Consider the following 25436-nt stretch of genomic DNA (forward strand, 5'->3'; position numbering starts at 1 on the left):
AGATTTCACGTTCGTGTCGTGAAATGACAGCGTTTAACGAAGCCAGATAATTCGCTGTTCACTAGTGTTTAAAATGAGCTGGGGCGCGGGGTGAGGTGGCGGGTGGGGACCTGGGAGTCAGCCTTACTTAAGGGGCTTGACTCTGTTGAGTCATGGAAAGGCTCTGAGTTCTGATTCAAGGTTGTAAATCAACTTCAAGTTTCCCTTTTTCCGTGCTCTGTGCATTGAGACGGCAAAACGCAACTTGAACTAGACACGGCTTTCTATTTCAGCCCTACTCCATCATCTCTTACTGACATTTACGGCTTCTGACACGGGCGCCTAGTGACTATTATTCACAGAGGATTTAAAGAAGTTGAGTGTGAAAGTAACAATCCTCTCATTAGAAAGGCGAGACAGTACAAACGCACTCGGCTTCTCCTTATTTGGAGCACGGTGCTGTCCCGGCTCTCCCGGTTCTCTTAGGAGCCTGCCTGGTAACCGGACAGGTCGGGCAAGCAGAGACTGCCCCTGGGGCACACACAGTTGTCTTGTGCTCCACAAGGGGACGGACCTTCGCTCCCCACGTCACGGGGCTGCACGGTTTTGCCCTTGCCGTGGATTGCGGGTGCTGGGAGACACGGCAGGAGCCACCGTGCAGCCCGCCCGGGTGGGAGGCTGGCGCCGGGCTCCGGGCTCCGGGCTCCGGGCTCCGGGCTCCGGGCTCCGGGCTCCGGGCTCCGGGCTCCGGGCTCCGGGGTAGGGTCCCCCACCCCGCGGGGCCGGCGGCTGCGCCCGCCCGCGCCCGCCCGCGCCTGCCCTTGTTTGGCCGCGCGGCCTCGGGGGCGGCGCCGTCCGCGTCAGCGGCGCCCGCGGTGACGGCGACGTGCGGCCCGCGCCACTGCTGCCCGCCGACGCCGCGGACCCCCGGAGCTCATGGCCCAGGCGAAGATCAGCGCCAAGGCCCACGAGGGCCGCTTCTGCCGCTCCTCGTCCATGGCCGATCGCTCCAGCCGCCTGCTGGAGAGCCTGGACCAGCTGGAGCTCAGGTGAGGGCGGGCGGGCGGGCGCGCGGGCGGCGCGGGCGGGCGGGCGGACGGGGGCGCGCTTCGGGTGGGCTCCCCTCCCCCGGCGATCGCGGGCCTGCCCAACTTCCAGAACCTTCTGCGTGGTCCCCGCTGCCCTTAACTTTCGCGTTTCCAGTGATGCTCTCTGGAGGGAGGTAGCAGTGTAGTGTGGGTCTCCCTCCCTCTCTCTCTCCCCACCTTCCTTCCCATTGTAGTAAGTTTCTTTGCCCCAAACCACTTCATAGTAACACGAGAGTAAGGAAAATTCCAGCCAGCCCCCTCCCTCCCGCGGCCGGCGGGAATCAGACCCACGAGGGGCCGTGGAGGGTCGTGGGTGGGGGTGGTGCCGAAGTTGGATACCGTCCTTCCTTCTCTTAGCCACGTGCGGTGCCCTCCGCTGCAGTCTGTCGGTGTCTGTTGTGCATTTAGAAGATACTGGTGACACTTTGCAAGTGCCAGCCACAGGCCTGGAAACACGAAGGGGCAGGAGTCACACTCCGTCTGCCCGAGATTCTGTCACGGGATCAGCCTTGTAGTAAAACGTCTAAGTATCGAATACTAGCAACTGCTGTAAATACTGGGTTGTCCGTAACAATTTGAGACCTTATGTGTCTGGTGGAGACGTTAATGTCTCCAGAGTTGTGCAAGTTTTGATTGTGTGCGGGTGCTGTTCGGTGAAAATCTTATCAAGGCACCCCTGAGCCTTCTGGAACTGCGAACATTTTGTTCCCTAGTTTTCTCCAGGTTCTGCATAAGCAAAAGAACAGGAGCCCAAACCCTGAGTCTGGTGTGCCTTTATCTCCCTCCATTCGTCCACCAAACACACGGAAGTGTGTTTGCACAGAAAACTACAGCAAGCAGCTTTGTTACGAGTGAGGCATTCATTATTATTACTATTAGGAGCAGAGAACCAGCAGGCGAGACATTTTTCACCATTTCCTGAGTAGCCACAAGAGAAGCCTGAACCATATGTGTGCCCAGCCCGGAGTGGGACAAAGGGGCCTCCGCGTTTAAGCCCTTCGGAGGGGCTGGGAATGCTTCCCTCTATGAAGTAGACGCTGAACTTTGACAGTATATTCTCAACTGCTCAGATTTTTTTTCCTTGAAAGGGCTCAGGGAGTTGTTACTCTTCAAGCTGAGTCATTGTCCTGAAACCTGAATTAATGCCTCCCGAGTGCGAGAGCGGTGAGGGGTGGGGGGGGTGTCCCGAAAGTCTTGGGTTTGACAGGTGTTACATTCTTATGTCTGATTAATGTGAACGGAATTCTGATTATTGCACATAAGCAATTAAATTCTGTTTCTTAACAGTTGTGCTGAGGGGGAGAGTTTGATGAATGTGTGTTTAATGGCTCAAGGTATGGGGGTCCTTTTTAGAAGCCACCTTGACAGTGCCATAGAGCACTGCGCTATTAAAAATTAGACTTTTAAATATGGGGGACAGAGAAGAGATGAAGCTTCTGTAATTTTCCTTTACCAGCTTCCTTAGTGTACATAATATTAGTCAAGCAGTGGATTTGGTACTGTAAAACATTGGCTCGTAGCCAGTATACATTTTCCATTCAGTGGTATGGATTCTGTTGACAGTGGGAGTCACTTTTCCCTCAGGAAACTGAAACCACACCAAAGGTGTTATGTCCTGGAGGATGCACTGACCTCTGGGATGTCTAAAACGCTTTAAAAATGTTCAGCCCAGTTTTACAAGCTGTTAGCGGATTGCCGTTTGTTTCTAATAGTTTATAATACTAACTACACTATCTTACATCAAAAAAATAGTTCCTACTACATCTCCACTAAAGAGGTAACCCTGTCCTTTCTTGATTTTTTTTTTTTTTTGCGACCAATTCTGTTGGGATTCTGCACTCGTCGTGGCGAGATACCTTACTTCTTACTTTTTAATGCTGATCCTAGTTTATAAATAATACGTGCTAGCGTCTGTCTGTATGCTAGGCCCCCTGTCTCTGTGGGAGTTACCATTATCTGCATTCTGCAGATGAGAAATGGAAGCTCAGAGACAAACCACGTGCCTGGAGTTGCAGTCGAGATCAGTGGGCTTCACATTTGAACACGGGAAGACATGGCTGTGCAGATCAAACACCATGTGTCCCAGGGCTGGATAGATCATTTTCAGCCGTCCAGTTGGCATAAGAATGCGACTTTACTAAAAGAGAAGAAAATCAATCCAGTGAATATTGAACACCCAGCGTGTGCCGAGTTGTGAGTAGCTTCTAGAAGCTGTGGGTGATACAGACAGTTCCCATAAGGGCTGCCTTTCAGAGATTGGCAGAGGAGGAATGAGTGATAGGTAGGACTGGGAGACTGGCTGTTCATACATTTCCCAAAACCGATCCCATAGTGAGTAGTTCCTTTCCAATCTCCCTCCAGGCAGGAAACAGTGGTCACTGCAGGGGCCAGGGACATGTGCCGTTCCCCTCGCCCCACCCGCTCAGGTTTCTTCCTGCTTAAGGTTCCTGTTAGGATGTCCCAGTGTTCCAGGACTCACAAAGCAAGTTGACGCCATATTTAATGTGGAGTAATAGTCTGTAATTTAAAAGAACACTTTTCATATACATTGTAATTTGAAACTTCTAAAACCCTTGAGGGGGAGGATGTTATTATACCTTTCAGCTGTGAGAACACAGGGCTGCCATGGGAGCTTAGTTGGTAGGATGCTTGTCTAGCATGTTCAGAACCCTAGGTTTGATACCTGGCTTCAGAAAGCCAGCAGGGTGATCCCAGTCCTAGAGACGAGAGGATCGGAAGTTCAAGGTCATCCTGGCCTAGGTAGTGAGTTCTGAGCCAGCCTGGGATACGTGAGATCCTGTCTGGAGAAAAAAAAAGAAGAAGAAACGGAGGGACTAAGTGCCTTGCCTTAGGCTAACTTACTGGTGAGTGGTTCAGACAGTGAATGGCAGCTACATTTTGGTGACGGGGAGAACCTGTCTTTCCTGACAGTATCAGGAATTGCAGCAGACGCCACGGTCTCCCGTGGAGCCTCGTCTGTGAGTTTGAGAACTTGTTTTGGAGAAAGTTCCGTTCACATACACCCACCGAAGGGAACGTTTGCCGACTCCCTGTTTGTGGAAGCACACATTTTCGTTAAAAAGAGCTTGAGTCCGTGACCCTAAGTCTAGACTAACCACGGTGAAGCGCATGCGTGCTGATGTCATAGGTAGCATCTAACTCCTGCTGAAGTTTTCCACCGGCCCTGCTGGTCGCCGTGTTAAACTCTGCTCCTACTTTGCCTCCTTTGGTCACAGCCAAGGTCTCCTTATCACTGGTGTCGAGAGTGAGGAAATTCCGGCCAAGTCAGCAGTAGTTCTTCCCGCAGTTTGGGTTTTGTGAGCTGCGGTTGGGTGACATCCTCGCCTGCCCTTCCACCTCCGCTGCAGGCTCATGAGATGCCTGGGGGCTGGGGACCAGGTGAGGATGCTCCAGTTCTGGGCTCATGAAAATTCTTACTACGCTGTCTCTGCCAAAGCCTGCTTAGCGTAGAGCAGCTTTCCACGCCCAGGCAGCTGTGATGTGAGGGCGCTTCCTTTCCCGATTTGGACATGGAGCTGCTCCCTGGATCCCAGTCCATGCAGATATGCCCCTTGCCGACAAGAGAAGAATCATCACATGAGTTTATTAACATTATAAGATTGAATGTTTATATCGGTCTATCGTAGCGTCTCAAGAAACTAATAGGAAGGGAGAGAGGCAGGTGGTATTTAAGGTTCAGTCACTAACCTCAGACTAATGGAAAAGCTACATAGACAGAATTCTGTGAATCGAGTTTAAGCCCAGCAATAGCTGATGAGGAATACAAACATAATTTAAACAAGCTGAGTAGTGAGGAATGCTGGCTTAGTGCACAGGAAGCCCTAGGTTTCATCCCCAGTACAAATAAACCAGGCATCACACGCCTGTAATACCAGCACTCGGGAGGTAGAAACGGGAGGATCAGAAGTCCAAGTGTGTTCCAAGCCAGCCTGGGATACATGAGGCCCTGTCTCACAAGGAAGAGGGTGGGGGTAAAACAAAGGAACAGTGCTGTCCTGGCTAGTTTTAAAGTCGCCTTGACACAAGCTAGAGTCATTTGGGAAGAGGGACTCTCAACTGAGAAGATGCCTCCATAGGATCAAGCTGTAGGCAAGAAAGCCTTTTTGGGCAGTGGTTCTCGACCTTCCTAAGCTGCGACCCTTTAATACAGTCCCTCATGGTGTGGTGACCCTCAACCATAAATTCTTTTCATTGCTATTTCATAACTGTAACTTTGCTGCTGTTATGAATATGTGTTGTTGGTTTTTTACTCTTTGTGGGGCCTGCCACCCACCTCCCAAATAAATTCACGCATGGAGGCTTATTCTTACTTATGAATGCTGGGCCTTAGCTTGGCCTTTTTCTTGCCAGATTTGCTTAACTTAAATTATCCCATCTGCTTTTTGCCTCTGGGCTTTTCCCTTTCTCTTACTCTTATCCTGCGGCTTGCTGGGTGGCTGGGTGGCTGGGTGGCTGGGTGGCTGGGTGGCTGGCCCCTGGAGTCCTCCTCCTTCTCTGGCTCCTTTTTCTTCTCCCAGATTTCTTCCTCTATATGCTCTTTCTGCCTGCCAGCCCCACCCATTTCTCTCTCCTGCCTCGCTATTGGCCATTCAGCTCTTTATTAGACCAATCAGGTGTTTTAGACAGGCACAGTAACATAGCTTCACAGAGTTAAGCAAATGCAACATAAACAAAAGTAATAGTCTACAACAAATACGTAAATATCTGTTGTTTTCTGATGGTCTTAGGCAACCTCTGTGAAAGGGTTGTTTGACCCTCCACACACAAAGGGGTCACTGCTCACAGTGACTGCTCACACTGCCTTGGGTTTTGTTTTGTTTTGTTTTTTAATTAGTGATTGGTGCAGAAGGAGCCAGCCCATTGTGGGTGGTGCCACATCTGGGCTGCCATGAGGGAGCAAGCCAGTAAGCAACATTTTGTGGCCTCTGCATCAGCTCCTGCCTCCAGGTTCCTGCTCTGTTTGAGCACCCGGACTGCCTTCACTGATGGACTGTGGTATGGAAGAGTCAGCAAAGTAACCCCTTCCTCCCCAAGTCGCTCTGGGTGATGGTGGTCCGTCACAGCAATAGAAACCCTGACGAAGACAAGGGCCAAGGAGAGTATTGATTTCCTTAAGGGAAAGGAAGGGGGAAGTGGTGAACAGTTCCTGCCCAAGGGAACCAGAATTCTTTAAAAGATCCTAAGTATTAGGAAGAAGGTTGTAGGAAGGAAGAACAGCAAATGAAAGGCCATGGTAAATGGATAAATATATGTAGATGTGTATATTGCTCTGGGAATTTCTACTATGCATAAAGAACTCTTTGAAAAAAAAAAGCCTCCATCAATCAACATCAGTCTATCAGCCTCCTTCTCTGTCTGATGGAGATCAAACTCAAGCTTTTACAAATCTAAGCACATTCTATACCTCAAAGCTGCATCCCTAGCTCAAAATGGCTCCTTTATGCACAGATAAAAGGTGGGGTTTTTTTTTTCCCCTTAGGATGTTTCCTTTTTAATCTGTTTCATTAACTCCACACACTCACTGCTGTACCTGATTACTGTAAACGAACCCTTTTTAGAACAGCGTCCATTCCCTCAGTCATATTTAATACACGTGCACGTGTTAAAATGTAATCTGGTCCTTCAGAGTCTGCGCATCATTTCTCTGAACACTGGAGTCATAATTAGAATTTCTAATTATAAACATTTCACACTGGTGCCAGCTGGGCCTCTTTCATACCTACCGGGCTCTCATTTTTCAGCTGAGGATGCTACTGTAATACAGCGGTGCCCGAAGAAGCCCCTAGCCCTACCCATACTTGTTTGTTTTCAGCCAGATTGGTACATACAATTCCTGCCCGCTTCTGCTGGCTCTTTAGAGACATGCCGTAAGCGAAACACCTCATGGTGCTATTTTGGGGTTTGACAGGTGGGTGACATGTGGACGGGGTGAGAATGGGAGGTCACGGGTTGACGTGTGCTAATAAAAGGTTGGTGGAATTGTTCGCTCTCTGGCTGCTTCCACTAGTGAGCTGGGTTGGAATGCCTGTCCCTGGCCTCCCATGCTGGGGTCATCTATCACTGTCTCTCTACAAAAGCTGGAAATGTAGTCACTGTGACCTATAGGAAAGTGACCTGAAAATACATAACTTTTAAATGTGTGAGATGTTTTTCTCTTGCTTTTCATGACTCAACACCCTGGTTTTGAATGGCAGGGTTTGTTCGCCTGTATGTGAAGTTAAGTGTGTGTATGTATGTGTGTGTGTGTGTGTGTGTGTGTGTGTGTGTGTAGTTGGTGGAGGTAGGGGATGAAGTGTTCTATGGTATGTATGATCGGGGTTTTACACCAAAATCTGAAAGAGCCTTTCCCTTTAAATTTGGGAAAAAGCAAAAACCCCATCACTTCCGCTGTCTAATATAGTACCGAAAGACATTAGTCAGTACTGTAAAGGAAAAACAACTGGATGAAAAAGAGACAGAGACTCTTTCTTTTCCCAGACAGTATGATCACGTTAACCCAGAAGAAATGGTAGAAGTGAAGGGCCACCCATTAAAATTTAATACAGGCAAGGTTGCCAGTTGTAAGCCGAGCCCATAAAAACAGCATGTCTCAAGCCAGTAATAATTGACTAGAAACATAATTAAAATGATCTGCAACAGTATCCATAAGGTTTCTGGAACACTCAGAAATCCACAAGGCTACTGTGAAGAATATTTCAAAGCTAATAATATATAAAACTGAAGTAAACAAAGAGATGTAAATTATACTACATCGTCAAGAGGATGTCAAATCCCCCCCCCCTTTTTTTTTTTCTGAGACAGGGTTTTTCTGTGTAGCTTTGGAGCCTGTCCTGGAACTTGATCTGTGACCAGGCTGGCCTTGAACTCACAGAGATCCGCCTGCCTCTGCCTCCCGAGTGCTGAGATTAAAGGCGTGCGCCACCACTGCCCGGCTCCCGCATTGTTTAAAAGAAATCAAACATACAGTTTATATGGAGGAATGAAAGTATATAAATATCTAAGTTACCGGGGGCTGGAGAGCTGGCTCAGAGGTTAAGAGCACTGGCTGCTCTTCCAAAGGTCCTGAGTTCAATTCCCAGCAACCACATGGTGGCTCACAACCATCTATAATGAGATCTGATGCCCTCTTCTGGACTGCAGGCATACATGCAGGCAGAACACTGTATACATAATAAATAAATAAAAAAACTAAGTTACCTTTATAGAAGATTTTGGAGGAGGCTATTCTACCACTTAGTGCACGGTGCAGAGCCCGTGATGCTGTGAGAGTGTGGGGGAGGGCAGCGAGCACACTGATGGGAGCCGTCTCAAAGGTCCATCTCATGTAGGTAACACAGGATTTGGTGTAAAGAATTGTAAGGGAAATGGTTGGTTGATTGTTGCCTAACGCCAGAGCGTATTCTGGTGGACTAAAGAAACACATACCGGGAAGGTAAGACTATAAATGGATCATGGGAAAACAATATGGCCAGGATGTCAGAAAAGCACTTAAAACTTCGAGAGGATAAGCCACAAGGCAAAGCCACGGTAAGTTAACCACATCAGAGTGATCTCTGTTGCTCAGGAGTCAGAAGCAGGAAAGCCAGGCTGAGTTACGTCATGAAACCGGGTCTCAAAATATAAACTAAGGGGCTGGAGAGATGGCTCAGTGGTGAAGAGCACTGGATGATGTGGTAGAGGATTGAGGTCCGTCCCCAGCACCCATCATAACCATCCGTAGCTCCAATTTCAGGGCATTCAAAGCCCTCCTGTCCTCCGTGGGCACCAGGCACATATATAATGCACTTACATGCATGCAGCCAAAACACTCAGGCACACAGACCTACAACAAATCTTTAATAAAGTAAAGAGGAGCTCTTTACCGGTAGAGCTCTTCACATGGTACAGAGTGCAGCACGGATACCCAGGAACCAGATGGTCCTGTAGAGTAAGGTGGAAAAAGAGAAGCGGATGCACATTGAAAATGCACATATACAAATACAGATGTTAAAAGAACAAGTCCACACAGATGAGCATGGTCTCTGGTTGCCCCGGGCAAGGAAACAGAAGCTCAGCAAGCTGAGGAGCCAGAGGGAGTGACCCGTGCTTGCTGCCCTACCACTGAGACAGGAGGATTGCTGCAAGTTCTAGGCCTGCCTTTGAAATCCTGTCTCAGAAAACAAGACAAACACACCAGTTAGAATTTTTTATTTTAAGTAATGCTTTTTTTGTTTTTGTTTTTGTTTTTTCCTAAGACAGTGTTTCTCTGTATGGCTCTGGCTGTCCTGGAACTTGATCAGTACACCAGGCTGGCCCCCAAACTCAGAGATTCACCTGCTTCTGCCTCCTGAGTGCTGGGATTAAAGGCATGTGCCACCATGCCCAGCAATGCATTTTTGCAGTAATGCATTTTTGCAAAGCTTTCTTCCTGTCCTTTAAACTTGGGCTGATCTAGATGGCAGCTGAGGGAAATTAATAGGAAGGACACTGTCGCTATAACAACTGTTTTGTTGTGCCAATTCACGCAGGGTTGAAGCTTTGAGAGACGCAGCTACTGCTGTTGAACAAGAGAAAGAAATCCTTCTGGAGATGATCCACAGCATCCAGAACAGCCAGGACATGAGGCAGATTAGTGACGGTGAGAGATGCTTCCACAGAGGGGCGCTTTAGACTCCCAGGGAGTCTCTGATAAATGTGAGGCCATGCTTGCCTGACTTGGGGGGCGCCTACCCCTGTTGAGCATTAATAGCAGCGAGCGAGCAGCGGCAGCTGCCAGTCGGCGGGCGGTGGTCATTGTGTCGTTGTGTTCCCCACGCCCACACTAGCCTGCAAGCTCCGGAAGGGCGGGCAGGCAGCACGGGCAGGCAGCCCTACCTCAGGACCACAGCGCTTTACAAGGTCCTGGACCTTATAAAGGAACATGGTGGAAGCGGAGACTTGGCGAGATGGTCTGAGGTGTGACAGGCAAAGGAATTAATGTAAAACGCACTGCCGTGGTCGTCTGAAGACTGTGGCGGCCCGGGGAGGAATGGATCACCCAGTACAGTGGGCTGGAGGGCTGGGGAGATAAGCAGTTGAACTCCAGACCCCAAATGCTGTCCACCCACAATGGGTCCTGCCTAGTCTGTCCCTTCACCATCACAGCAAAGGACCGATGAATTAGGGAGTTCTGGAACTGGAAAAGAAGTTGTTGACAGTTTTGTGTATATCTTGAAATGTTACCAGAGCCCACGGGCACCACAGTTTCCTGGAGTCGCTGGCCAAGACTCGCACCCAGGGCCAGCTTGAGTATGTCTGCAGGGGACAAGGCCAGGGCTTTTTCAGGAGCCCGCTGGTCCTACATTATCACTGCTACTCCCTGGCCAAAATTGTGCCGTGTAATCTGACAGACACGCGCATCCTGTGTGCAGCATCGAGCCTCCACTGTGCCCCATCTCGAACCCTAGACATCCTCCTAGCTAAACTTTGCTTGCTCTGAATTCACTTGATTTTCATCTCAGCTATAAATGCATCCACCAAACATGCAGACATACAGACTTGGGGTGGGAGCTGGCCCTTACTGAGTAAAGACTTTGGGCAAAGGCGTTCTGTGACCTAGTTCTGTAATCAAAGACTTCCTCAGTTAATCTTACACCCGGTAGTGTTTTTGGTTTTTACCTTTAAAAAATTCACAGAAGTGCTTATACAAAATAAAGGTAGCCCCAGATGAATGCCTTGGCATTGCTGACATGGTTAAGTTTCTGTCTCCTACTGACTGCTGTTTCATGTTTAGGAGAAAGAGAGGAATTAAACCTCACTGCAAACCGCCTCATGGGACGAACTCTCACTGTCGAGGTCTCAGTGGAAACAATTCGAAGTCCCCAGCAGGAGGAATCCTTGAAGCACGCCACGAAGATTATAGATGAGGTGGTCAGTAAGTTCCTGGACGACCTGGGAAATGCCAAGAGTCACTTAATGTCACTCTACAGTGCGTGTTCATCTGAGGTGCCCCCCGGGCCAGTTGACCAAAAATTTCAGTCGATAGTAATCGGTTGCGCTCTTGAAGATCAGAAGAAAATTAAGAGGCGACTAGAGACTCTGCTGAGGAACATTGACAACTCCGACAAGGCCATTAAACTATTAGAGCACTCTAAAGGAGGCGGTCCCAAAAGTCTGCAAAACATTGACGGCAAATTCAATTAGTCTTCCAACCCACAGGCCCTTCCAAACGATGTAACAGAGAAAGACCACTATTTTAAATAACTAGTTCTTTATGTTAGGCATAACCACTTATACCTCATACTGATAACTGTTTCAGATGAGGAAGTATTCCAGTGTTGGTAAGGTACACACATAACACTTAAAACTAGCAGTATTTCAGTCGCCCACTTACAAGTTTTGGACAGCATTGCTGTCTTGAACTGGATCTAGCCCTGGATATTCAACTTCTGAAGATGCACACATGGTCTGTGAGAAAATAAATAAGGGGCAAGTGCATCACACTGCTCTTTCCTTAACCTCAGTACAGATGCACCCAGCCTCTGGAGCAGTGTACTCACACCACAGTGTGAACATGGCACCCAACCTCTAGAGCAGTGCACTCATACCACAGTGTGAACATGGCACCCAGCCTCTAGAGCAGTGCACTCACACCACAGTGTGAACATGGCATCTAGCCTCTAGAGCAGTGCACTCACACCACAGTGTGAACAGGGCACCCAGCCCCTGGAACAGTGTACTCACACCACAGTGTGAACAGATGCACCCAGCCCCTGTAGTAGTGCACTCACACCACAGTGTGAACAGGGCACGCAGCCCCTGTAGCAGTGCACTCACACCACAGTGTGAACAGATGCACCCAGTCCCTGGAGCAGTGTACTCACACCAGTGTGAACAGATGCACCCAGCCTCTAGAGCAGTGCACTCACACCAGTGTGAACAGATGCACCCAGCCTCTAGAACAGTGCACTCACCACAGTGTGAACAGATGCACCCAGCCCCTGGAGCAGTGCACTCACACCAGTGTGAGCAAAGGACCCAGCACCCGAAACAGTGTACTCACACCACACAGTGTGCCTAGAAGGATAAAAGGAAACACATCAGAACCTCACCCTGCATGTTCTCAATTTTTTGGGCCATCTGTTTTTATGCATCTCATAACATGTATTTTTATGTGTGTGGAAGCGTGATATAAAATGTGAGGAAAAGGCCTTCATTGTACCACGGTGAAGGTCTGTATCCACCAGACTGCTACAGCCTCTCTCCAGTGTCAATGCTGATGGGTTTCTCCATGGGCTGCCCTGGAGTCACCGTGTGCGCCGTGGGAGCACAGTGTACTGACCCAGTCACTTCTCTGAGAACGTGTGGGTGGTTTCACCTTGTTGCTATGACTACGACATGTTCATGTCCTTAGAGCTTTGTTCTGTTCTTGGTCTTCTTTGTATAAAATTCCATTAATGAGTTCACCAGGCCAAAAGATATATGCATTGTTATGGCCTAAAAACAGATTTCTGAATTTTTATAAGTTTTATCAATTTGTACTGCCTTCGGTAATTAAAAGAATCCATTTCACCAAACTCTCTAGCACTGGGCATTGCGTTTTGACCCTCAGACACAGAGCCCTTACTTGTCAGCACCTTGTTTGCTGAGAAGGCTGACCAGCCCGGCCCTTCCTGTGACTCACAAAGCAGCCACGGAACACGCGTCGTGCCGGTGAGGCACCCACCCCTCAGCAACTCCTCCGCGTCATTTGAAACACAAGTTTTACTAGGATGCAGACGTCTTTCACACCCAAAGACCAAGATCTACGTGGATCGTTCTCTCTCAGCACAGACCCGGCCGCAATGCTAAGTCAGTCTCTGTGGAAGAGCCCCACCCGCGGCAAAGCGTCTGTCTGCAGACTGACGCCCGCCACCAGGCTTGCCATTGCGGTGTTTCCTGTCACCAGGCTCTTTGACAGCTTCTGTTTCTTTGTTATTTGAGACAGGGTTTCTCTGTGTAGCCCTGGATGTCCTGGATCTCGCTCTGTAGACCAGGCTGGCCTCGAACTCAAGAGAGCTGCTTGCCTCTGCCTCCAAAGTGCTGGGGTCAAAGGTGTGTGCCACCCGTGGCCTGGCCTTTGCCAGCTTCTTTCTCAAATGTCAGCCTCTGATTCCTTTTTACCCTGGGAAGATATGCCCACCTCCCCCAATTCACTCACTCTGTATCTGTCCAGAATTTCTGTCATGAATTTTGGCTATCTCCTTGATTGTATTCTTTGCATTATTTCCTTCTCATTTAAAAAATTTTTTTATTACATATACAGTGTTCTGCCTGCATATGCGCCTGCAGGCCAGAAGGGGGCGCCAGACCTCATTACAGATGGTTGGGAGCCAACATGTAGTTGCTGGGAATTGAACTCAGGCCCTCTGAAAGAGCAGCCAGTGCTCTTAACCTCTGAGCCATCTCTCCAGCCCTCCTTCTCCTTCTTGACAGATTTTATTTGTGTGTATCTGTGCATGCACTCACACCCACAGAGCCAGAGGAGGGTGTGAGATACACGCCCTGGAGCTGGAGTTAGAAGACGCTGTGAGTTGCCTGAAAACAAACGCCGAGAATTGAACTCCGGTCCTCTCCAAGAGCGACAAGTGCTCTTAACCACCGAGCCAGCTCTTTGGTCCTCGTGCCCATTTCTCCCAATGGAATTTCTTGGATGGTCACTGATTGCTTCTCACAGACTTGACTGCGGTCCCCCACCTCCATGACTCTTGGGGTGGCTGATCTGCAGTGTCTCCAGGGTGTGGGCCTTCTAAATACATCCTTTCCTCTGTCTCAACGGCATGTGACACCCACTTTAGGACAGCCCCTCTGCTCTCTGAAGCTGCTCTCCGCCTTTCCCTTCAAGGGCGGGCTCTGTAGTGTGGAGCCCACATGACCTGCAGAGGTGCTCACAGCAGCCTTCTCAGATCCATCCCACTAAGGGCAGAGCCAAAATGCCGCCCAGTTAAAACCCACTAAGTACAAAGCTGACATTTGAGTGATTTAACTTATGGACCCTTCCTTGAAAAATGTCCCTGAAGCTTTGAAAGTATGGAAAGGGGAATACTTTCCATGATGAATGTGAAGCATAGCTCCCCAGCTGAACGCTTAAAAATACTAGTTTTTAAAGATTTTTAAGTGAGAGGGCTTGGGTTGGGGATCTGGGGTCTTCCTGGGGAGGGGCTAATCTGGATGAGGGGAGACTGTGGGGCCTCAAAGGGCTGCCAATAGAAATGCTGTCCTTCCTGCGGGGACAAGATGGGGAGCTTGAAACCCAGCGACCCACCCCCAGGAGGCCTTTACGGGTGTCGTGGCAGAGCTGATCCAAAAGAAGCTGCAGGGAGATGTGGAGAACCATCAACAGCTGTGGGAGGGACTTGAGCAAACCCAGGTCGGGGAGGCCGAGGCTGGAGGCACAGCTAACAGGAGATCGTATCGTGAAGAGGGAGCTGGCCTTGCCGCGTGGATCCAGCGTGGTCTGTAAGCTTCGGCGTCCGGCGCTTGCCAAACAGGAGCTGGGGGAGGCTGAGGCCGCAGTGGGAGAAAAGGCTAGACTGTAGCCCAGTGGAAACGAAGTGCTATAGACCTCAGCCTCGGGATCCTCGAGTGGCAGAGCAACAGAGGAGACCCTTGCTCAGCGGCAGCAGGAGTCCCAGCAGGGCTCCGGCAGCAAAGGCAGGGGCCCCAAGGCACGGCTACCCCATGGTGTGGGGGGTGGGGATGAGGCAGATCCAGGGTCTACTATAGAGTAGATAATAAAATATAAACAACCCCCCCCCCAAAGTATTGCGTACAGGGACACAAATATAGGCTGCAATTCTGTCCACACCTCATGCTTAGGCTCACCCTCAAGGAGTGATCAACTCGTGGGGATGCTGGTCCAGGCCTTTCTTCTCAGCCTGTGGGATGCAGAGACAGGCAGACTTCTGAGTTCAAGGCCAGCCAAGGCTACACAGTGAGTTCTGTCTTTTAAAAAGAGAGAGACAGAAGTGATCCCACTCTTGTAGAGTTCCATAAACTTTTTCAATTATCTTTATTTTGTGTCTAGGTGTTTTGCCTGAATGCAGGCCTGTGTCTTTGGAGAGCACTGGGTCCCCTAGAAGAGGCTTCACAGACAGCTGTGAGTGCTGGGAATTGAACCTAGGTCCTCTGCAAGAGTAGCCAGTGTGCTTAACCAGTGAACCATCTCTCCAGCCCGAGTTCCATTTTAAAATTGGAAAATAGGAAAGAATTTACCAGTCACTGGAAGCAATAGCGTACTTGATGAACTAAAAAGCACACAAAGATTTGAAGACCAAATGTTTGTCCTTTTCAAACGACTGATCCTGACAAATGTCCTGTATCTGAAGTCCATCCCTATGATGATGCTGTTTTGAAAGCTGAACAGCACAAGTATGTAAGGACACAAAATAAGGCAAAAACGGCTGCAAATGTGGAAGAGGCAGCAACAGGGCGTGGATGAGTTTAAGCTTAGCTGTTCTCTGCTGGTGTATGTTTACCCGCACAAGGAAATGATGCGGAATGGACACGGGAGGGCCGGTCTACAGAACGGTCAGCAGGCAACTCCCCCTTTTGACCAGCAGAGGGCGCAGCGGGGCGGTGACATCATTCATGGATCAGAGTCTGCCCTCCTGCCTATAAAAGTCAAGGTAATGATGATCTGAGTGAGGAAGTGTAAAGGACAGAGTGCCTGAGTGGGTTGTCCAACAGAACGAACTAAACTATATAGTTACTTTACACCCAAAGACGGGATAAAGTTGTTTGGAGTCAAAGGCCTCAAAACATGAAAATAACTTTCTTTAAAAGACTAATTAGCAGCCGGGCGGTGGTGGCGCACACCTTTAATCCCAGCACTACGGAGGCAGAGGCAGGCGGATCTCTGTGAGTTCAAGCCTGGTCTATAGAGCGAGATCTAGGACAGGCACCAAAACTACAAAGAAACCCTATTTCGGGGGGAAAAAAAAACAAAAAAAAACAAAAAACTAATAGTAGCCAGGTGGTGGTGGTGCACGCCTTTTAATCCTATCACTCTGGAGGTAGAGGAAGACAGATCTCTGTGAGTTTGAGGCCAGCCAGGTCTATAGAGCCAAGGCTACACAGAGAAACCCTGTCTCAAACCTCCCCCTGCCCCCAACACCACCACCACCAAAAAAAAAAACAACAAACCAACCAACCAACCAAAAACCCTACTAGTAATTAGATTACAGGAGTTAGCTTCTAGAGAAAACCCATTTAAAGCACACTGCTATTAAGTTATATTAAATAACGGGCACCCAGACTATGCGCATATTAGTGTACGAAGTAGCTAAGTGTGAAATACTTTTACATTATTTTGGTATTTAAAGAAGTCACATCTGCCTATTTATTTTTCATTCATTTATTTATTATAAATGGACCATGTAGCCAAGGATGGCCTCGCATTACCACATCTAGGTCCTTTGAGCATTCCTCTCCATCCTGGTGGTTCACACCACACATACCACACAACATTCTAGCTTTGAAATGTTTTATTGTGTTGGTTATTGGAATTCATCTTTGTTGAAACTGTAATCAAATAGTACATTTTTAAATTAATCCCAAAGGCGTAAGTACCACTCAACAGGAATAACATACAAGTCGTTTCCCATTCCGATTTACAAAAGCATTATTTATTAGTAACAAAAATATAGAAGGGGTTAAGTTTTTCCTTTGATCCAAAGATTTGATTTTTAAAATACCATTTATCAACATCCTACGATAGATACTTCAAGAGACTACAGGAGTAGTTACAAAGAGTCCCGTGGCCAGATCATTCCGTTATCTGGGAGCTTGGTGCCTAGGTGTTTCAGACCCGACGGTGGTTTATTTACCTGTATGCAGGTAACTTCATTTGTATGATAGCCTGTGCAAGTTGCTGGTGTAAAGGCAGAGGCAACTCTCACCCTGTGGCCCCCTGCAGCCAGTCAGTGAGAACTAGCTGCTCTAAATGCTCTAATGAGGGCTCCCCAGCACCTCATAGCAGGTACCAGACTCACTCCAAAGGTTAACAACGTCCCACATTACAAGAACACAACACTTCAGGGTGAGACATCAGGTTCTAAGGCCAACTCATCCTAAACCTTCTGACAGGGCCCCAGGCCCCTGGCAGGCACCGTGGGGGCCCCCACTCCTGAGTTCTCAGCACTGCCTGACTTCACTCTGCAGGGAAGGGTCACACATCCTCTCTGTGGTAGTGTTAGCTTTCATTTGAAAAGGATGTGGGCTGTCACTTCGAGGGGATAGAAACAGTTCGACCTGCTTTTACTTGTACTGCCTTCCATGGGCTGTTTTATATACTACTGAATTCATAGGCAGACACTGGAAGAAGAAACCTGAGGAATGCTTAGATATGGCGATTATTCCGCAACTCTGTGCCTGACACTAAAAACCGGTGACGATGTATGCACAAAGAGTCAACTGGAACACAGATGGACAGTGGCCTGGAGTCCTGGACAGGGTTCTCTATCATCACCAAAGGGCTTTCACCAGAACTCCGTACTGAGTTCTTAAATGTCAGTCACACACACACACACACACAAACCAATATGACCTCTGAAGGTTTCAGAATTGAACACACTGATAAATTAATATTACTTGTGGCTGATTTTAGACCTTTTATAGTTAAGTATAAAATATAGCAATGCAAAGTAAAAATTCAAATGTGTAACAAAGGCTTCCATTAAAAAAAAAAGGATAAAACAAAGTACATAAAATTCTGTTACAAATATTAAGGAACCAGCAGCCATCATCAGACTGGATCATTATTTTATAGAGAAGTATTACACGTCTCTTTACCACACATTTAGTGACTACTATGAATGAAGCGACAATGTTCTATAATGAATTCTTCCAATTTAATTCTGCCAATTAAAAAATGACAATTAAGATTATTTGCCACCAAATACATTTTGTGCAAAAACTAAAGAGACTGTATTTGAAGAGAGAAAAGACATGACTCCCGCAGGTACCTCGGTACTGGTTAGGAACCAAGTTCACCCCACTCTTACTCCACCACCAGCAATGGGAGTGCTAACAACTGACTAACACAAAACAAACATCTTTCCTACTTGGGGATGGATGATGCCAGATCGCTTCAATGTTGTGAGAAGCAAGCAATCAGTCTGGACTACGTCACAAGGGCACCCAGTGATTTCTACTACGCTCTCAACGTTAATTTGGGCAGGATAAGGGTGGTACACTGGGGGTAAACTTTAAAAAAAAGAGAGAGAGAATACATCAAACATTTATATATTTTAGTAAAAATAACAGAAACGACTTCATAGCACATTTTCCAAGAAAAATCATTTTTTATGTATTTTGAAATCCCATGAAAACCAGTAATGTGGAAAGGTGTTTATACTTTAAAAAACATAACCACTGATAAGAAAAAAAATCAGTTTTTAAGAGAACTCATGGAATATCTCTCTTTGGCAGGCTAGTGTCCCGGCGTGCAAGTCTGCAGCCATCAGTGACACAATGGGTCATTTCTTTACAGACACTTCGGGACTAACAGCTCTTGATAGGGTGCCATGTAAACCAAAGGCCACAGAAAATTTAAGCAATAATCTTAAAACGCTATACAAGGGTTGTAAACAGAAGAATGCTTTAGAGTTGCAAGGCTTCAGAAAGTCCATAATCTGGGTCAGGACCAAAGACTATCCTCTGTATAGTTTGAAAAAATGGTTCCCTTCATCTTCAAAGTTCAGAGCTGTGTGGACCTGGGGACGAGGCTAAGCTTGTGGCAGCGGGAGCTCGCCATGCCTACCGAGGCCTCGGAGAGACTCCACAGAACTTCACAGGGGAGAGGCCCTGGCACTCAGATGTTTACGTTCCCTTCCCCTACACTGTCGGAGAGGAAACTACCTTTAAAAGATGCCACAGATACAAATTCCAGTAGTAAAGCACTGTAAAAATATTAGGGGGCTGTTTTGGCACATGGCACATTTAAGTTCAAATTCGTTTTATAAAATATGTCTCGAAGTTCTCATGTGAGACCAAAAAGATACACAATGTATAAATGGTTGTATGAGTGGATTACTTGGAATCTACAAACCCTTCACTAGTGCACAGATCTCCGCCTGCTGGAACCAGGTGTCGGCATGCACACTCCCACAATCTACACTTTACAGACATTCCACAAGTACCATGAGAGCACACGCCAGTGCAGGCTGACCGGTCTGAGGTCTTCCTTTAGTCCTTTCCTTAAGCATTCAGAATGCACGTTCCAGAAAAAGAACACTTGCTCTCTCCCCTTGGTCCGTAAAACTGGTACCAATATATTTAGCCGTTTCATTTTGTTCTCAGCATTTAAAATTCAGCAAACCTGTTTTTGACATGTCCCATGGTGTCCCTTCAAAAACAGGAGATGCTTCGTCTAATGGGAAAAACTAGAACGAGTCCACAAGGCGGTCATCCTCCAGCAGAGGTCTGGAGCTACATTCTGACAAGCGTTGCAGGCATCGTTACAATGTCAGCCTTCAGAGCGAGGTGCAAGGTCCGCTAAGACGCTAACACACCGCGACGCCGGGCCGTTCTCAGTGAACTGCTGACGCAATTCTGCTCTTCTCCTCCCCGAAACAATTTAGGGTATACTACAGCTGCTAAAAGGATTTCTGGTTTTCTTGGTCCTTTGTTTGTTAGGTCTAAGATTGATGATGTCTCCACCGTTGAGGGTACTTGAATTCTGACCCAAGTGACTTCCGACGGGCGTATTAAAGACACCTGTAAAAATCGGAGGAAAACAGAGTAACTGATACACCTCAAAGTCACCTTTATTATTTACTATACATATTAATTATTAGTAAAATTATCTCTATAAACAAGCACCCCCAGTTGTTTTCATTTTTTAATGTACCGGAACAGTACATTTTAAGCAAACAGCTCAGCTTTATTAGACTCTGCGGCACCGCCACCCCCCAAGTCCATCACCTCTTTGCATCCTGAGGCTAAAACGTCCTAATCAAAGTGGCCTGCAGGTAACGTGACAGGTGAGTGACAGAGAAAGCTATTCCACTTCCACTTTGAAATGTGCCATGTACAAATGGAACTGCTAACTTACAAACCGCTGAGCATCTAGATACAAGAACTCTGGGCACAGACACCATCAAGGAAACAAGCCAAGCTGCAGTCTAACAGATGATACACAACACACAGTCATGCTGTACGACAATGCATCCTCTTGGTTTTGGGTTTCTAGAGACAACGTCCTTTTATGTAGCTCAGTCTGATCCTCCCTTCGCCATGCCTAGGCAAGCCATACTATGTTCAAGGCCAGTGAGTAAACAGACCCAATGCGTGGTTCAAGGGAAGCCCTAACCGCACAGTTCCTAAGGAAGGAAGAACTGTACAAAAGGTCAAAGGGCATACCTGACAGTGCTCTATCCATGCGTCCAGCAAGCCACTGAGGCTAAAGATAGCAGTGAACATAACCCAACACAAAGCCTTAAACGTGAGAATAATTTTTGTAACTCAACTGCATGGTTCTCAAGCATGAACTTTGCGGATGACAAGTCCAAATGTCAAAGGGTCAGAGAAGTCTGCAGTCTAGCCTCAGATTTCACTGTGTTAGAGGAAAGGCCTGGATCATTGGGAGCTTTCTACACAGTCCCTGAAGAATGAATGGTTCCTTGACATTAGATGGGAGAGGTAACCCACAGACTAGACAACGGCAAAAGAGAGCACTGGGCATGCTCAGGAAAGAACACTTTGGGAGCCAAGAATTGGGAAGCTTACAGAACTCGGGGGGGGGGGGGGGGGCGGGGGGGGGGGCAGGAATCCCCCTCCCCAACACACACACACACACACACACAGAGGAAGAACTACTTCTGTATATCAGAAGAAAGAGAATTTATTGGTACCCGGGAAGAACACAAGAGTGGGGCCAAGGAGAACACCTCAGACAGGTTGACCGTGCACAGGTGCCATCTTGTTTCAATGGCTATGAGATGTCCCATGACAGGAACGTGAGCAATAACAATGGCAAAGACAAAAGAAGCCAGACGCCAGGAAAGGTCCGAAGGAGGTATTTATGTGCATGGAAGGACAGAAGTGGATACAGCGTGTCGACAGAAGCCTGGGAGTACCAAGCATGGCTCACGTCTGTGTGGAAGCCAAAACCCATGGTCAGTTACGGTGAAAAGAAGGTAACAACGTTGTCTTCGGGGACGGCTGAGCTTTTGCTGGTGTCTAGCACACAACGGGAAGGGAGCAGTAACGAGTGGTGAAACAGGAGGGAGAGGCAGAAGAGAGGATGCCTGCAGCCTGTCTGCGGAGACACGGCTCTTCTAGAAGCTCTCACGTGTCTGCTGCCTGCCTGCTGTAGGAAACAGAAACTCAGTGGTCCCGGAACTCTCGGAACAGGAGAGTGCCTACCCACTGAGCTTGGCAATCCCATTCCAACAGTTTGAGCTCGGATTTCTCAATGACATGAGCACGCTGCACATCAAAAAGGCAAACACAACCCAATAAACGACCTGGAGCAGGTGCCCAGCAGACGCGTGGCTGGAACCCCAAGCGCTTACCGATTTTGTTACTGCTTGACTGTGTCTGCTCTGGTTCTTCCGTTATTTGTTGTTTGAGTTTCTGTAGATGTTTCTCAGCCAAATATTTAAAAACTAGGATAGACACACACAGTATGACTATGCAAGTAAGTCAACTTTCATATGGCAACATTTATATTAACTACATACATTTTAAATTACATTACATTAGAAATATACAATTTAGTTAAAAATACAATTTTTAAAAATTACTTGGTCACTCTCTGAGAGATACAGTGATGATACCAGTAAATGTAAAATGTGTCCAGTGAGGAGATGGAAATGCACTTGTACACACCGGCTCTGCCACTGAAAACCTTGGATCACTATGAAGATCCAGCTAACAATAACTGGGCTCATCCTTTTCTAACAATAACTGGGCTCATCCTTTTCTAACAACAACTGGGCTCATCCTTTTCTGTCTTCGAGACAAGGCCCAGGCTGGCCTGGAACTCCTGCCTCGACTTTCTAAGTGCTAGGACCACAGGCACCCACCCATGCCCTGCTTAAACTAGTTCAGTCTTGAGAGAAACATGCACTTTCTTCGGCTGAAGAAAGCTCTACAGAATATAGAGACCCACGTGACAACCAGCTGCAATCTAAAAATGAAAATTCCAGAATGAGAAAAATCTCCAAATTATCTTTAATCTTACTTTCTTTTCTTTTTTTTTTTCTTTTTTTTCTTTTTTTTTTTTTTGGTTTGGTTTTTTGAGACAGGATTTCTCTGTATGCTTGGCTGTCCTGGGATTCATTTTGTAGACCAAGCTGGCCTTAAACTCAGAGATCTGCCTGCCTTTGCCTCCCGAGTGCTGGAATAAAGGTGTGTGTCACCACTGCCCGGCTAACCTTTTTTTTCTTAAACTAGAAAATATTGAAGAACTTTTGCTGTCTGATGGAGTCTCTACTGTGGTGGACTAATAAAACAATTCAGTAACTTTAAAAGTTATGCACGAGAGCTACACAGATGTCTCCATTCACACTTACACCTTAGTGGTTTTAGAATGTTTCTTTCAGTTATTTGTGTGCGTGTGTGTGTGGGGGGTGGGGGGTGGGTGTAGCATGAGCGTGCGGAGGCAGCTGGTTCTTCCTCTCCTCCCACCCCGAGGGTCCCAGGGATTGACTGAGCACACTGTCAGATGGCAGTGAGCACCTTCCCCTGCTGGCCACCTTGCTGGCCCTATAGCTTAGATTTTAAGAGACAGAAAACAAAAACAGGCAAAAAAAAAAAAAAGTAGCCTCCTAAGACTCTCAGAAGTTTCTGGAAGAGTAACAAGTAATCCCAACTATTAGCGGATAATTAATTAAGGACCCTGGAACAGAATACCTTCAAAATGAACAATGTGACAAGAAGACAATTCTGTTCTCAAACTGTTTTGAAATCCAGTTTCTAAGCATGACAGAAGGAGCATTTAGACAGACCCCACCACTTTCCTGTTGCAATATGCTTTAAAGACGCCGCACTTCACCTTCGTTCACATTCAGGTCCTCCTTCACAGACGTCCTGTAGAACCTTAACTTCAGCCTTTTGGCCAGGGCCTCGGCTTCCTCACTGCACAACAAACACAAATCCAGTGAAGGCGTCTGTCTGTCCATCTGCTGAGAGGCTCTCCCAAAAGCTACTGTTCAACTGTATTTGATAAGTGATATGGGAGCATGGGGGGGTGGGGGGGCTAGGAGGAGGGGCGTGGGGTCTGAGAAGCTTGACAGGGCTCCCCTTAACTCAAACGCACGGGACGCTGAGTGCTCATCACTTGAGGGGACTTCCATCTTGCCTGCTCATGTGGGACAAATGCCAATCATTTACCATAACTGTGAACAAAGGCATTTCTATAAGGTCACAAAACAAATGGACATTACTTTTCTTTAGAGAACATCTCAATTTGGGGCTAGGGACATAGATCAGCTGGTAGAGTTTTCACATAATGCCACAGGCCTGTGAAGTCCAGCACTTCAGAGGTTGATAGAAGGGTCAAGAGTTCAAAGTCATCCTCAGTTACAAGAACTGGATATGAGACCATGTTAAAAGATTATGTATTTTTAACATTACTTGAATTTATTACACAGTAAGTTGCTTATTTACTCTCATTGCCAAGAGCTAAGGTGAGCACATTCATGGCCACATCAATAAGAGTAAATTTTAGTTTCACAAGGACTCTTTTGTTTGTAGAGGTACTGGGACTGTAGGCTCCCTGTGGCCCCAGCCTCCGGTTTTGCATTCCCCGGGTAGTGCTCCCCACCCTGTAACCAAGGCTGGCCTGTGTCCACTAAAACACTTCTGAGAGGTCATCAAAGTCATTACGGTTCCTCTCTAGGAAACGGCTGCCATGTTGTAAGAACATGGAGAACATCTGAGCAGCCCTACAGAGGGCCGCCCCCAAGTGAGTGAGACACGCTCGAGCGGACGTGTGCAGGGCATGAATACAGCCCCAGCATGTACAAGGCCACCTGGGTAGAGAATGCGCTTATGCAGCCCAGGCCACAGAGACACACACTCTCAAACAGCAAAGCAAGAAGAGAGCAAGAGAAAAAAAAATTAAAAATAAAGCACGTGTTTAAAAGTTATCAAAATAGGCTGGTGGTGCACGCCTTTAATCCCAGCACTCGAGAGGCAGAGCCAGGAGGATGGATCTCTGTGAATTCGAGACCAGCCTGGGCTACTAAGTGAGTTCCAAGACAGGCTCCAAAGCTACACAGACCTGTCTCAAAAAATCAAACCAAAACAAAGTTAGCAAAATATTATTAATAATGAAGAATAGATATGTGTAGGTAAAAATTATCTGGATGATTAACTAAGAAATTTGAGGGAACGGAGAGATGGCTTCCTGAACCACCATGAGGACCACAGTAAGAAGCTGGATGTGGTCTCATATGCACCTGAAAGTCTAGAACTGGAGGGTATGGAGACAGGAGGATCACTGGTGCTTACTACCTACTAGCCTTGGCTGCCTGCTTTGTTTGGTTTTTTCAAAAAGGCTGGTAGTGGCCTCCATGTTCATGTGGAGACCCTGGTTCTTTCTCTTTCTTTCTTTCTCTCTCTCTCTCTCTCTCTCACACACACACACACACACACACACACACACACATATTTTTAAATTTTTTAAATTAAGCTAACAGCTCTGAATATGGACCCAAACTTCCCTTAACCCATCGACACAGAACATCTACTTACTATAACCATTAAGCACCTAGAGATCAAGAGATGCTTTGCTCTCTTCCTTTCCCGTTTTTAACTTTTGTTTTGTTTTGAAATTGGGCCTTCCTGTGTAGGGCTACGCCCACCTCAGCCTCCGGAGTGCTGGAATCTAGGTGTGCACCACCTCTGAAGCGGCAGCACACCAGCCCGTCTACTGTCGCCTATGGCGACCTGCCAAGTTCTTTTTAGGTGAGGCCACAGTTTTTTAATGTCCACCACAGAAAGAATCTCAGGACAAGTCAGTATGAGAAACGTTTTAACACAAACTTAAGCAAGGGGTCTGAGGGACAGACACAGAGGACACAGAGGACAGGAAAGAGTGTGCAGGGGAGTGCAAGAATCATAAGTCATCTTACTTTTTGATACAAGAATCGTCCAGCAGATCAATCTTGTTTTGTACAAGCACAGTTGGTATATCTCCAACTTCCGCTACTACTTTTTCTCTCCAGCTGGAAATGGCCTCAAAAGATTCCCTGTCTGTGGTGGAGAATACAAGCACACAAGCCTGGGCTCCTGTAAACCACAGAAGGAAACTGTTACCAGATCAGCAAAGCAACCGTGTACAGGGCACAGACAGCCTCCACCCACTCAGATCGATTTCCCGTGGACCAATACTGAACACGC

General features: G+C 47.4%; 2 protein-coding genes across 3 annotated transcripts in view; one reads left to right on the forward strand and one right to left on the reverse strand.

Annotated features, from left to right (window-relative positions):
* Window positions 1–864: 864 nt before the first annotated feature.
* Window positions 865–11654, forward strand: Bag2 (BAG cochaperone 2). The gene is made up of 3 exons (XM_059281691.1): window positions 865–1028; window positions 9596–9705; window positions 10840–11654. The coding sequence occupies exons 1-3, from the start codon at window positions 916–918 to the stop codon at window positions 11247–11249; spliced, it is 633 nt and encodes a 210-aa protein (XP_059137674.1). The 5' UTR covers window positions 865–915; the 3' UTR covers window positions 11250–11654.
* Window positions 11655–17103: 5449 nt separating this feature from the next.
* Window positions 17104–25436, reverse strand: part of Rab23 (RAB23, member RAS oncogene family) — a 34878-nt gene continuing 26545 nt past the window's right edge. For both annotated transcript variants that reach the window (XM_059282052.1, XM_059282051.1), the window contains exons 5-8: window positions 25169–25325; window positions 23086–23168; window positions 21602–21694; window positions 17104–19802 (exon numbers count right to left, since the gene is read on the reverse strand). In XM_059282052.1, coding sequence (XP_059138035.1) covers window positions 19663–19802; window positions 21602–21694; window positions 23086–23168; window positions 25169–25325 — 473 coding nt within the window. In that variant the 3' untranslated portion in view covers window positions 17104–19662. The remainder of the gene's footprint in view (window positions 19803–21601; window positions 21695–23085; window positions 23169–25168; window positions 25326–25436) is intronic.

This window comes from Peromyscus eremicus, chromosome 16_21 (assembly GCF_949786415.1).
Source record: "Peromyscus eremicus chromosome 16_21, PerEre_H2_v1, whole genome shotgun sequence".
Lineage (NCBI taxonomy): Eukaryota > Metazoa > Chordata > Mammalia > Rodentia > Cricetidae > Peromyscus > Peromyscus eremicus.

Excerpts from the sequence above, each read along its gene's own strand:
- Bag2 (XM_059281691.1), top strand. The coding sequence starts at position 916 with ATGGCCCAGGCGAAGATCAGCGCCAAGGCCCACGAGGGCCGCTTCTGC. Across the intron at positions 1,029-9,595 it reads CTGGACCAGCTGGAGCTCAG|GGTTGAAGCTTTGAGAGACG; the intron begins GTGAGGGCGGGC and ends CAATTCACGCAG. Across the intron at positions 9,706-10,839 it reads CATGAGGCAGATTAGTGACG|GAGAAAGAGAGGAATTAAAC; the intron begins GTGAGAGATGCT and ends TTTCATGTTTAG.